Source organism: Perca fluviatilis, chromosome 16 (genome assembly GCF_010015445.1).
Source record: "Perca fluviatilis chromosome 16, GENO_Pfluv_1.0, whole genome shotgun sequence".
Taxonomy (NCBI): Eukaryota; Metazoa; Chordata; class Actinopteri; order Perciformes; family Percidae; genus Perca; species Perca fluviatilis.
Genome location: NC_053127.1, coordinates 24,679,976 through 24,693,962, shown reverse-complemented (window position 1 = coordinate 24,693,962; position 13,987 = coordinate 24,679,976). Strand labels below are relative to the sequence as shown.

The 13,987-nt window shown below is 40.0% G+C and overlaps 1 protein-coding gene across 14 annotated transcripts in view; it reads left to right on the top strand.

Annotated features, from left to right (window-relative positions):
* The window catches only part of LOC120544362 (RNA-binding protein Musashi homolog 2), a 249,051-nt gene that overhangs the window by 210,891 nt on the left and 24,173 nt on the right, over positions 1–13,987 (top strand). For 8 of the 14 annotated variants that reach the window (XR_005636486.1, XR_005636485.1, XM_039778031.1 and 5 more), the window contains exon 11: positions 9,996–10,115. The exons of 2 other annotated variants lie outside the window; for them this stretch is intronic. Coding sequence is in view for 10 of the 12 variants with exons in the window: in XM_039778031.1 (XP_039633965.1) it covers positions 9,996–10,115 (120 nt within the window). In the remaining 2 variants the exon portion in view is untranslated. The remainder of the gene's footprint in view (positions 1–9,995; positions 10,116–13,987) is intronic. 4 more of the 14 variants (XM_039778033.1, XM_039778027.1, XM_039778034.1 and 1 more) reach the window with 1 other exon arrangement.

The window sequence follows — 13,987 nt, the reverse complement described above, 5'->3', positions numbered from 1 at the left end:
ATTTCCTTTAATTCTAATTTACAGTTGATTTCTTTAGACCTCTAGACTAGAGAGTCGTCTATATGGTCAGTATACATCATGTAATATAGAAACTGGTAAGGCAATCTGCAATTCATTATGCCAGTTTTAACAGACAACATAGTGAGTCTGAAGACTGCTCTTCAGCTGAACGACTCAGGGATCAAGCCCCCTCTTCAGCAAGAATCCACCTAGCTGAAGTGCCCTTGAGCAAATCACTCAGTCCCTACTAGCTCAGCGAGTCAGGTCTGTAGCTCAACCTCACCTCTGACCTTTCTGTGGAGAAATCCACAGGAATCACATTATATGTTAACCATCTACTATATGGTGGCTTTACAAGACACAATGCTGTCCTTAGCTCACATGTTTATGTGGCGTATGAATTCAGAATACACTGTAATGGGTACAGTGGATAGGATGATATGACTCGGTGTGTCAAACTAATTTTAGTACATTATTATGTCTTGTAAAGGAACAGCAGTTCTCCCCCAGCATGGTGGATTTTTGTTCTTTGTGCTTCTGAAAGGTTACCCAGTTTAAATGTTACCAAATATATCTCCTTTCTGGCCTCATCATGTTGTTCAAAGGTATAAGATACGTGTGCAATTACCACCATAAAGCCAGGCTTTGCTGAGCTCTGGGCTCACTCCACTTCTGTAATTGACTTTTTCTCTCCCCAATCAGAAGCCACAAAGTCTTAGTGGCATAGGATCAGTGTGCCAAATGGTTTCATTACAGACAGAAACCATTACCTGTGGCACAAAAGAACCACAGCTTTGGCAAAGGGACACAAAGAGGAACAAACACATACACACCGACCCACAAATATACACATACTGTAGTGATGTGTGATCATATCAGTGAGCAACAGAAAATTGACTATTCTTGTCATACTGCAGAGGTTAGGGGTCTTGGTGTTGTCTAGCCAATATGAGCACTACCAACACTATTACCACATGTACACCTGAGGTATGTTTCAAGGCAAAAGCTCTCAAATGGCATATGATAGCCTGGCTCAAAGTATGAAGAGATACATCATGTCCTGTGGTCAGCTGTTGTGGAAAAACACTAAATGCAGTTGAGCAGTTGATGTGAGCAGCTGTCGTGCTAACCAACACGTCAACCCATTTCTCAGCAACAGTATCTCATGATACTGGGATATCATATTGAAGTGTAGCGGAATCTGTGGTGACCTTAATATTGTACAGTAGTTGTTTTCAAAGCTGCTGTATTTGTATTCCTTTACTGGCATGTAACTCCATTGCTAAAATTACTTAATCAGTCAAAAACGTTGATGTTTCCGTGATATTTTCAGTGTTTGTCACATATTTATTTTAGTGGTATATTGCTATTTTATTGTTATATCTACGGTCTTTCTAAGTATGTTATATTTGCACAAAGAATTGCTCTGAATACTCAAATACAAATACTTAAATTCTTAACTCTTAAGATTAAAGGCGTACTCCAGCGATTTAGTGATAGCGATAAATTGGGGGAATACAGTAACAAGACAGATTTAAAGACTGGTCAGAATGGATGCATCAGAGGCCCAGATAACCTGACTTTTAGTCCCTAGTAGGGCTAGGTGGTATGGCATGATGATTGTGATGGCCAAAAAGTGGTCATCTGCCAAAAAATGATTGCTGTCCACCCTACATGCAAATGATGAAATTATTATATTGTACACAAACACATGTAAGATGAACGCCCAGGCTCTTGGGCTCAACAGCACGTTGTTTTGTTGCCGGCGGTTGCGCACATTTCTCCGTTCATTCTGCATGCTGTTCTTATAAGCGGCTTCCCCAGCAGGCTGAGCCAGGCTCACTCCCTCCTCTGCCTAAATAGCTACCTTGATGTGTGACAGCTAGGCAAGAAAAGGGGACACGCAGAATCTCTAGATAAGCCGCAGCCGAGCCGCGCCTGATATAACCACGTTTATAGTAAGAGAAAAAAGGGGAAAAGAAATGCTGGGAACCAAGCAATCGGCCAGTTCCGAACAGGCACGAGCTCCAAACGTGCACTGGCCTAGTTATGGTATAATTTGGATCACGGTCAATAATTTGAAGCACGGTTGGTAACAGTATAAATCATGGTATATTTGTTTTTCTTTAAATTTCAATATAAACAATCCTGAAGAGGTAAAATACTGGTATGGCAACTGCAAGGCAGCTATTACTGTAGCCTACTCTTAATTGTAATACTAGGACATACTGTATTTCACATAAAAAGTAGAGTTGGATCTGAATATTTTATTATTCAGATATTTGTTAGTTAAAGCTACATTGTGTAAGAATTTCTCCCGTCTAGCGGTGAAATTGTATATGGCAACCAAATGAATATTACTTTCTAGCCCCCCCATTCCGAGCATGTTCTAACTCCTATGGTGGCTGAACCCAAAATTAGCTATTAGTATCTCCAGCGTTTACACGCAGCTGTTCTAGCTGTCTGTGTTACAACTGCATGACGTGAGTTGTCTGCCAGGGAAATCACGACGTTATGCACAACCATGCTATAGTTAGCCAAGCAACTATAAATGTTGTCTTTACACAAATAGGCAGAATTACCTGTCGAGAAGAAAGCAGGCAACTTCGGCTTTACTCCTTATGAGCTCTTTCCATCTTGGAAAAGCCACTCCAATATTAACTTTGGTCTTGTTGCTTTGCCTGTCGCGTTGTCGTTTTAATTCTCTTTTTAACTTCCTTGGCATCTCCGTTACATGTCCTAGAGAATAGGTGTGATCCTCCATTTTCAACAGGCTTTCAAATCTTCTCCCCCTCCCTTGCATTCGTCACGGTGCTACTGAGTGTAAAAGCGCGAAAGGTGGAGGTATGTCCCTCTTTGGCTAATGTATTTTAAAGATGGAGGCGCTACATGGCTGCTGTCATTCGACTCACTCCTATGTATTCTGAATGATTCTGAATGGCAGATTCTACGCGTAGGAGAATACTTTGATTAGTTGGTGGAAGTAATTACACATGAATGAGCACATATTTGTGGAAGAACAAAGTTTTTGCCAAGAATCAACTCAATGTAGGTTTAAGTAGGTATTCGGTTTTCAATTTTGTGATTTGGATATTCATTTTGTTTGTTTTTTCAATACTAACAGAATCCTTCAAAATGAATACCTTTTAATTAAACCGAAAGACATTTGTTGCAGCATATTGTTTCCATTTTAGCTCAGTGTAAGAGTCTTTACTGCATTATGTCAAGCAAAAGGAGGGCTCTACTGGTCCGCACGGTTTAGTCAAAATTTATACCGTAGGGCAAATTCATATCGATGTACTTTCTATACCATTTATACTGTCACACCTACTCCAGTTTTGTAACGCATGCTTTGTGTTAAAAATAAAGCTCAAGCTGAGATAGCCCTGTTAACATCATCAGGCTATATAAGTAAATTGAACTGGATGTGTACAATCTGCAGAATGCCCCTTAAAGAGTGTAGTTAATTTCAAGTAAAGCAACCTGACTTCCCCATGTATCCCAAGCTTAGCTGTCTGTCAGGTTGGTGGACAAAAGGACATGTGGCAATACATTCTAATAGAACAAAGGAATCAAATATTTGTATGGATGCATATATGTATAGGTCATCTTCATGTTAGTGTTTGCCATTTTACAGTTTAATTTTATTTAAGTTCTTTGTTTAATTTTCCACCATCTCTAGCTGTTCTGTTTCAAACATACCACTTGGCATCCTGTTCACCGTGTGACCTTTTTGGCACGTGCACAGACTCCAAACACTGAAAGAAACCAGACATACACATGGCAAGATTAATTTGAATGATTGACAAGCAACCCAGCTCTGTTAATCAAGTTATGCTTACTCTGATTAGGACCTTAATGTGAGTAAGATAACCCAGTTAAGGTGTTTACATGAGAGTTGCAATAATACGCGTATTGCATTAGTCTGGTTATAATTGAATTATTGGTGTGCATGTAAATGCTCTTTCTCTCGCTCTCTCTCTGGCTCATTCCCAGACACCAGTCTGTATTTTATGTGGGGGGAAATCTCTGTGTGTACTGTAGGTCTCCATTGATCAGAGGAGAGGTGAGACATGAGCATGTGTGCAGCAGTTCATATGAAAGCCACCTGGCTCTCTCCAGCTCTGTGATTTATGCCTTTGATAACACCAACCCAGAGATGCTTTCAACAACAACAAAGTAGCGCTGAAGGATGACAACAATGGGACACTTGTCAGTCTGGAGATGAAAAGATGTCTTGCTAGGTCTCTCTCTCTTTAGTAACTTTGATTTAAATATATATATTTTCTTTTGTTTATTTGTCTCTATGTCTCTACATCTTATCAAAGGTTATTGATGAAGCAAAATGTGAAGTGGAGTCAGTTTTCCATCTCTGACAGAATGCCTCCCTCCTCCTGTGAGAAGGCGGCAGTGTGCTTCACTGCCTCTGCTGTGACTTATCAACAGACTTATTTCCGCTGGGTTGTCTCTCTTACTGTCGTAGAGTGACAAGAAAAACATGCATCTCATGTATGATTTGCTATATTTTTCTCACACTTTCAACATTGAATTTGCAGCAAAGAGTGACACCTATATGAGTGATTCGTAATTAGATTTGGACAGACGGACAGAAGTAATTTTTAAAATAATTTTTTTCTGTTTGGTTTCCATGTATCTTTTATTTAATGGGAAACATATTTGGATCAGTTAAATGGGATCAATTCAATTACATGATCAATGCACATCACTAAATTCATCATTCAATGCATTTTGACTAATTTTTTTAACACAATTCATCTACCCAGCTACTGTAGTTACTGTAAGTTCGAAATCTGAGCATTTTTACTTTTTTTCATTGTGACGACTGTATTAGATACTTTGCAGATTACATGTAAAGCCTTACATGCTAAAATATGATTCATCACTGCAACTGGGATGGGTTCATTTTGCACTAAAATTCACACAGTAAACAAAAATAGCCTTTATAACGTGGTTATTTTATATAGACTATTTGTTTATACCTGAAAACATGCTATATTGTGATATATATCGTTACTGAGAAATGAAATGATTTATATTGGCATAGAAGAATTTGGCCATAAAGAAAAATTTCCACCATGGTGGACATTAAAGATTCATTCTATTCTATTCTATCACCCAGCCCTAACTACACTTAGTGTAATTCCACCAGGCCTGCTATTGTACAAAATTAAAATAATTTAACACTCTCAGGGGGATCATTCTTAGAATACATTGTTTGTATAGCATCTATAGCTAGTTTTTTTTTTTTACTGTTACTTCACTTTTACGTAATAGTGAAACAGTTAAAGTAAGAGTTAATCTACATTTGAGGAATGGAGATTATTTTTATACCATTTGTTTTGTTTTCACAAAGGATATTGTCCTGTGTAAGAGTACCATACGACACCTAACATTGATTGAGTGGTGTAGAATAAAAGCAATTTATTACAGGTGATGGTCTTAAGTATTACCTAAGTATAATATAATCTCATCTCTAGAAATATAACAGAATTCCATGAGGATGAATAAGACACCTGTGTCCTGCCCTTATTTCTCCCTCGTTTTTCTCATTCCCTTTGAGCTTTCTTCTCTTTGTCTTCTTTTTCTACTGATTTAGTTGCTGTCCTTCTCTGTTCATCTGTCTCACTCCTCTCTGCTCTTTACTGTTCATCCGTCTCACTCCTTCTGTCTGGCCCCAAAACCGACTCACTTCAGGCTGAAAGGCTTTTTTGCAAGCCTCTTTCCCAAACCAAGCTACTGTGTTAACCAGCATAGCATGAAAACTCTGCTAACCCTGGTTAAGTGCACTCCTACGCTAGATTTATTAAGCATGTCTGCGAATGTCCTCGTTTGAAGTAATTTTATTTGCTAGTTTGGTATAATGTTAAGCTAAACATATTGGTAAACAAAAATGTCTATGCTACACATTATTCACATTTTCCAAATGTGTGTGTAATGTTCTGTTGCTTACTTAACAACACCATTTGAGATCACCACTAAACATTATGTGTTAGTGTTGTGCTACATTAAGGCCCTATTAGTTTTATGTTTCAGAGAGATATTAAAATGTGAGCATAGGCTACTTCATCCATAGGGCCACGCATATCAGCTGTCCCTGGGCTCCTCCTGTGCATTAGAGAGTTGACAGTTCTTCTTATAGCAAAAATGAGTGGAGTGCTCTGTGACTGATGGAGCTCCTTTGTCAATGACGGGGGAGCTGCTGCTGGCAGTTTTGGGCCAAAGAACAGTACAGATTACATTAACATCAGTCAAGCTGTTGTCAGACTGGTAGGACATAAATAGCACCTTATTGATGCATAATGCAACAACTTTTCATCGTGACGTTTTCTGAGTAATAGGATCAGAAAGTGGCTAGAAAGGCAGTATGGCAAAAAAGGATCTACAGAAATGTATCAGAAAAAGTGCATCAGGAGAAAACTTATTAGCACAAGTTTAGATCATATGACAAAATTCACCTTCCTCCTGTTGAGGGTTGAGTACAGTACACATACTCTGATGAGTAATTGACACAGAGTACAAAGGCAGGCAATGAGGCCCAGTATGGTTAAAACCATGCATTGCAACCGCAGAGCAGCTTAAAAACATGGTGACATCAGAAGGAATACATTATCTGTGGTCATAATGGGGGCTAGAATTAATTTGACCAATCCCATCACCTAATTTTATCTACTTTAAAAGCAGTATTGTATTCAGCAATAATTCTAATAGATAAACAAAGCTTTTGACCTGGCCTGTGCAAGCAAAAATCCCAAGAAACCTTGACATAAAAATTGCACTGTGCCATTTGATCACTGTGAAACTCCCCTACTGTGACTTGCCTTCTACTTCAGTACAGTCAAGTTCACAGAGACTCACAAAATACAGGTGCAGATGGAAAAGAGCCAGTGTACACCCAAGAAAAATGCTATTTACAGGCATAAAATGCAGGTATGTGCTATGCACTGTCATGAAAATAGAGCCTTACTGTATGTGCTCTGGATGCACATTGTGCTCCTTCAGCACATAACTGATAATACCATCAATTGGACATGCCATTCTGCTTCGCAAGTTGCTTTAGTTGAAAGTTGATTTTAGGTTGGGAAGGATATGGACACATATGGGGTAACAGTTGCATACATTTCTGAATGTTGGAATATTTGGAAACAGTGGAGTTGGAAGGATAGAATACAAGTTAATGCCAGCGTTGTAAGGACATAGAATACAAAGTCAGCTTTGAATAGGGAGAATAACGTCAGACTGGGAAATATCTGTAGAAATTCACAACTGTTTTTGGTGTGAATATAAATCTGTTTATGAAAAATGTTTGTGTTGAGAAATTATTTTGCTTGGAGAGAGGATGAAATGTCGATGACATTTTTGACAGTCCTCATCTTTCTTTAGGTCTTATCTTTCTTCCTTTCCATCTGCACTCTTAAAGAAGGCTGAATTTCTGTACTACAGGCTTGAGGAGAGAAAGCTGAGGACAGTTCCCCGGAGTCCGGACACCAAGGCCCCCGGGCCTCCACAGCTCATAAACAGATGTGTCCTTGTCCCCAGCCAAGCGCAGCCACTCAAGTGGCAAATCAGGGGCCCAATAATTGTGAAGAATTGAAAGCTAAATATTGGCTTTATCTCCTCAGTAATAAAAGGGCCATGAAATTGATTTAATGCTGCAGCGCTTCTCTTGGGTGGCTTCTTACAGCGTGAGCGCAAAACAATGAGCAGCAGCCATCTATTAATTAACCCACCTAATCCTGCAAAGTTAATCTCTCACCACAACTTTGCCCGCAACTAACTTCCAAGCCAATGGGTCTATTGGGGGTGTCATGACAATGGCAGTGAGGGGAAGATAGATTCAGCACTTAGGAAAGGAGAGAGAGAGAGAGAAGGAAAAAGAGGTGGAGACTGCTGCATGAAACAGTTCCAAGGAGCAACCATGGGGACACTGTAAGTGGAAATGCAGGGGTGCATGGCCATCATTAGCATAGTATCAGAGTTGATTTGTATTTTTGTGAAAAGAGGCAGAGAATATAATTTGAGCTGTAGAAATCAGTTCCTGGTATGATGCGGCAGCAGTAGCAAAAGTGTGGCTGATTTTAGTTGCCTTTTGTCATCTTTTTTTTGTATTCCTTGTCCCCTGTCGCTATGCCGCCTCAGTCCGTTATTCTCTCCTGAGCTGTTAGATAGTTGGGGGGAAAGTGCCATTTTTTTCTCTTCTTCACCTGCCTGCCAGTCGTAACATGATGGCATCTCACACTCAACACACACACACACACACCCATGGTCATATTGTGTCGACAGAGTTGTGAATTACCTCTTTCTCAGCCGGCTGATGAAAAGCTATGTGTTTTTCTCTTTGGCTGCGGCTCATCTGACCCTGCCCTGTCACCTCCTCCCCCTCCCTCCCTCTCATCAGTCTTTTGTGCGAGCCCCTCTTGGTGGAATAGCAGTACAAGGCTGACTCGGAAAATAGGTCACCCACCGGTGCTCCTCTCACCTCCACAGCATTCAAAAAATAATCCTCTGAGCTGTCCTGTGCCATTTTGTAATGTCTAAACCACAGTCTCCAGAATATGGCCAAAACATAAAAGAAAGACACACATGCACGCACATTCAGCTGAAAGAGAAATCAAGAAAAGACTCCATTTGAGGGAATTTGGAGATCATTTTTTTGCTAGTGAGGAAAGCATTTCCTGTGGAGATAATTTTAGGAGGCTGATTAGGCATAGACGGTGTTGAGCCCAGAGTGAGGAATCTCATCACCACCACTAATGACATGCCATTCCTGTGCTGAGAGCGGAGCCTGGGCCCTGGGCATGGACTAGCCTCTGTCAGCCACCTCCAACTACTGTGTTCATTAAGGCCAACACTGTAATTACAATTCCCAGATACTGCGTTGGCTTAATTACAGACTGATTATTAGGCTGATATTTGTTGGAATAATCAGACCCTAAAGAAGTGGATTTATATTTGCATGTTATTAAGGCCTTTCAGTTATTAGTGTATCATAAACTGACAATTTGGACAGAGTTATGAATGCTTTTAAAGCGTAGAGCTTCACAACTCTCACCGAAGGAGTACTGTACTTTTTTTTGTTTTAAATGTAAAAAGAAACAAGCACAAGAGACAAGTCTTCACATAAGCTAACATTGAAGTCTTCTGAATGACAAATCATCCAACAGATGTCTCAATTTCATTATGAGAATTCTTTCTACTGTATATCTTCTATCTGAATAGCCCAACTAAAACAATGTGGAATACGTTGCCTCTTGCATTACAGTGGATGATTCTGATTCCATAGAACCCACAGTAATTGGGAGCACTCCCGGACAAAATGCAGGGATGGTCCCCAGAGGTAGGGCTATTATGCCCATGTCTATGCAGCTCAGAAGTGGCTGTAATCTTTCATCCAAAGCATGTGACATAAACACCCCCGAGAGCCAAATGCTTTCACTAATATAATCAGACTTAGTGGATTGCGAAAGTCAGTTTACTACAGTTTTGTGGATGAATAAGAATTTGCACCTTTTCAGTCGAATACATATTTTCTTTGAGAGGATATGTTTTTATAGTACTTATTATGAATATTGCAGTACGATAACTCTAATGTAAATTACGGTTTATGAAGTTTTAAATGATAATCAAAAATGAATGTTTTTGTTGTATGGTTTTAATATAATTTGCCTCATGATGATCATGACACGTATATTGAATCTGCACAGGTTTTTTTTTTATTTTAACAAGATATTCAGTGAGTTGCTCATGGCTATCTTTCTGTTTCTGTGTATGGATCAGTGGATCTGCAGGGTTTTGAATATCACAGTGGTTTCAGTAAGCGTCTCCTGATAGATGTCACCCTGACATGAGCCCCTGTCTCTGACAGCTATAGTTTTATCCCGTAGCTCAGTGCTGGTATCAACATTCTCCTGTAGCTCTGGGACGTACTCATCCATGTTCAAGAAGTGATGAGTGTGTATGTGTGTATGTGCCTGCAGGCTTCCCAGCGACGGCATACGGACCGGTGGCGGCAGCGGCGGTAGCAGCAGCGCGTGGCTCAGGTAGGGGGGCCCGTGGAAGAGGCGGCTACTTGGCGTACCCACAGAGCACAGGGCCAGGTAAACGCTCTGTCCATGTTCTGTGTGGCTGCTGCTCTCTCCAACTTCTCCTGCTCTGCTTCTCCCCATAGACATAGTCCCCCGAGCCCCCATGCACACACTCGGCAACAATTTGGGTTTAGACTGACAGCATCGTACACACACACACAGTAGAGATTTAATCCAACATGGGTAAAACTGCTGCTTTGATCTGATTAAAAAACAATGGAGGCAACATCTTTCCAAATATTTTTGTAAGTTTAGTGAATGAGTAGGGAAAACTCAATAATATACAGTAACTGTAACTAACACTAAAAATAGATGAGTTGCGCCTACGTGGAAAAATGAGTTCAACTGACTGTATTAAAGTCTGCATGTGAAAAATAAAATGTAATTGATAAACAAATATAATGTTAACATTCAATTGTTTATGTTTAATAACCAAATGCATTTATGTAATTCTTGTTAGTAGCACCAACCTTCTGTAACACAACAAAATACATTTAAACTTAAACATGTAAACATAGTACACCAAATCGGAGGTTAACAACTTCTAAAACATGAAAGAAAGAACTTGTTGTTCCCTCCATAAAAAAATACACTTTGACCCTTCAATCTGTGTAATGTCAGTTTCCAAAATACCTAACCTCTATTAAATTTCTGTTAAGCCATTTAGGTAGAAAATACAGCTTACTTAAAAACGTTTACAGCTCCTACACAAACATTCATTCTGGAAGACACTTAACTAAGCTTTACAGAGACGACACAGCACTGACACGTGTACAGAGAAAGTTGCCAGCAATCACAGTTTCCAAAATGATAAAACCTCTGAAAAGACACTAATGACAATTTTAAAGTGCAGCTCAATGTCTCATTAAACACAGTCCATTTAACCATGAACTTCCAAAAATTACCCAACTTTAAGCTCCACACTACACCCTACATACTGGATCACTCAGTATGAACAAACGTACTCGGGTACACAGTAAAAAGCCACAAAAAAAACAAAAAACCACAAGCCGTGTCAGCCCAACAGTTTTATTATCTAAGCCAGGCTCCTGTACGTGTAGGTTGGTTTTACCCTCAAGGCCAGATGTACTAACACTTTTGCGCCCACTTCAGCCGTATTTGTTTCGCAACGTGCGCTTAAAAGCATGGCGAGGTATGTACAAACAGGCCGCACTGAAAATGGCAAATTGCCCTTTTCCGTGTCATGCATATGCATTCATGGGAGGGTGAAGGGGAAAGTGGGAGTTTCCCATAAAGAGATGGGAGGAGAAGCGTAAAGTGCGCCTAATTATGTATTCCGTGGTATGTACAAAAACCGCCCGTGAAAGCGCACCTGTATTTTGCTGTGAAAATTCTCCACCTCTTAAAAGCAGGTGTAAACCAGTTTACACCTGGTTTAAACCAGTTTCCTCGCATATGCCTCCTGGTGAAATGGCAGCAGTAATCCGAGCAAGACGAAGATAGGCCAAGGAGACGAGCTGAAAAGATTTTCGCCACAAGGATCACACTTTTTCAGTTGATTGAACACAAAATCATTAAAGTGATTGTTCGGAGTAATTTCACCCTAGGGTCCTTTGCACCATGACCTTGAGCCAAACACCCCCCCAGTCGAACATTGGGTCGAACATTGGGAGAGTTAGCATAGAGTAGCGTTATCAGCCGAATAGCTTAGCGCAGGGGCTAATGGACCCACGTTTGTATCTCGTAAGTTACCCCACTAATAATGCCCGAAATGATACCAAACGTCTACAGTAGTACAAATAGGTTATGCACTCATAAAACGATGGATTGGAAAGTTTGTAAGTACACCAGAAGTTTATATAAATAACACTTGCCTGCTGGCTTCTGCTCTCTGCTGTTGTTTTTGCTGTAAGACGAATGCTTAGGGCCGTCTTGAAATTACAACACAAAAATATTTTTTTATTAAATTTTTTTAAAGTAAGTGCTGTAGTATAACTTGCAGGAGACAAGTAATAATTGAGGTACGTTTGGAGACATTACCTTATTTAATCAGTAAATTAATAAATATTTTTGTTGTATCTCTTTTCGGTGTAGTAATTTGTAGACGTCCCTAAGCACTCGTCTAACTGCAGGTAGCAGCAGCAGCAGCAACAGCTAGCAGAGGAGAGCATGCAAGTGTTCATAAACTTCTGGTGTACTTACAAACTTTCGTCATCGTTTTATGAGTGCATAACCTATTTGTACTACTGTAGACGTTTGGTATCATTTCGGGCATTATTAGTGGGGTAACTTAGAGATACAAACGTGGGTCCATTAGCCCCTGCGCTAAGCTATTCAGCTGATAACGCTACTCTACGCTAACTCTCCCAATGTTCGACCCAGGTGAAAAAAGCTTCTGGGGGGGTGTTTGGCTCGAGGTCATGGTGCAAAGGACCCTAGGGTGAAATTACTCCAAACCATCACTTTAAGCATTACAGATTAAGCAGCCGTGCAATATTACAGTTACTGGAAGAAATCAAAGATGACATTGAATCTCCGACTCAGCGTTCACATTCCATTCCAGCAGTTGTTAAACGGTACATTACAAATATTGGCATCAGGATCATTTCAAACAGTCATAGCATCAGCAGTGGGAATATCGCAGTCTGCACTCAGCCGTATCATAGCACCAGTATTTAACGCTTTGCTACAACACACTAGTCAATACATACATTTCCCCACCACTAATGCCGAAATAACGCGCATCAAGCTGTTACCTCATGAACAAGCATCGCTAAATCTTTGTTTTCGCTGTTTTGACTGACTTGGTGGCTGATCCATGATAGAAAGATGCGCACAATTTACGGTATATTGGGCGGAGAAAGGCACCGATTACCAGATGAACTGTAGGTTAAATACGACGTGAGCTGAAGTATCACAGCTAACCTTTCTGCGGGTTGGCCATTGCGCTACTTTCACAAATGTACGTACATCTGGCCCTCAGTGTTTTAGTAGTCTTTGTAAGAACCCCATACAACTAAACTGCATTCTCAATTACATAGAAGGAAAACAAATTTAATCCCAGATTAAATGTCTTTGTAGCAGCCTGTCACTAGCAGTAAACACGTGGTTAACGTGAATTGAAACAAAACTTCTTGTTTAAGTTTAGGAAAAGATTATTATTTGGGTCAAAATAAGTTTGTTGAATAACTTAAGTATGGTACGTACATGACGTGAGTTAATTAACATATGTAAGTTAAAATAAAACATTGGCTTTTTGGTTTCACACGAACAGCGGTCTGCTGCGTTTTTGGGTGACCCATCCATCCATCCACTCAGACCTCCGTACATGGACTTTAAATGTGGACTTTGATTAGAAATGTACTTGGAACGTCAAAAACAAACGTAATCTGGGACATAATTGAGAATGCAGTTTAGTTGTATGGGAACGTAACTTTTAGGTGAGAGGGCTGATTCAAGAGATGAATTGGTAATTGAATTCAGATGATTCCTTTAGTCTCGCTTGAGTAAAACATATCTTTAAAAGAATTATCAGCTACAGGCTGAGAAGGACACATTCCAGCAGTGTCAATGAGGAGCAAGTTTAGGTCGAAATCATTTTGTAAACATCAAACTACTTAATAGTTTATTAATTAACCCTGTTAGAAGTTTTTCACACCTTCACCTCACGTGAATGTGTGCCATTAACACACTCTTGCTACACTAACCCACTGCTCCTCCTTGGAATTTGATCTGTACCTATCCAGCTGTGACATAGACTCAAAGCTCTGCATTTTCTAAAGTCTTTGTTCATCTCTAGGATAGGAACCTGTTGACTACTCAGACATACAGGAGGTAAACAAAATAAGAGGCATCATCCAATATGATGAAACCGAATACTCCTACTCAAGTCAGAGAGGGACTGTGTGTCAGTCTGTGTGAGG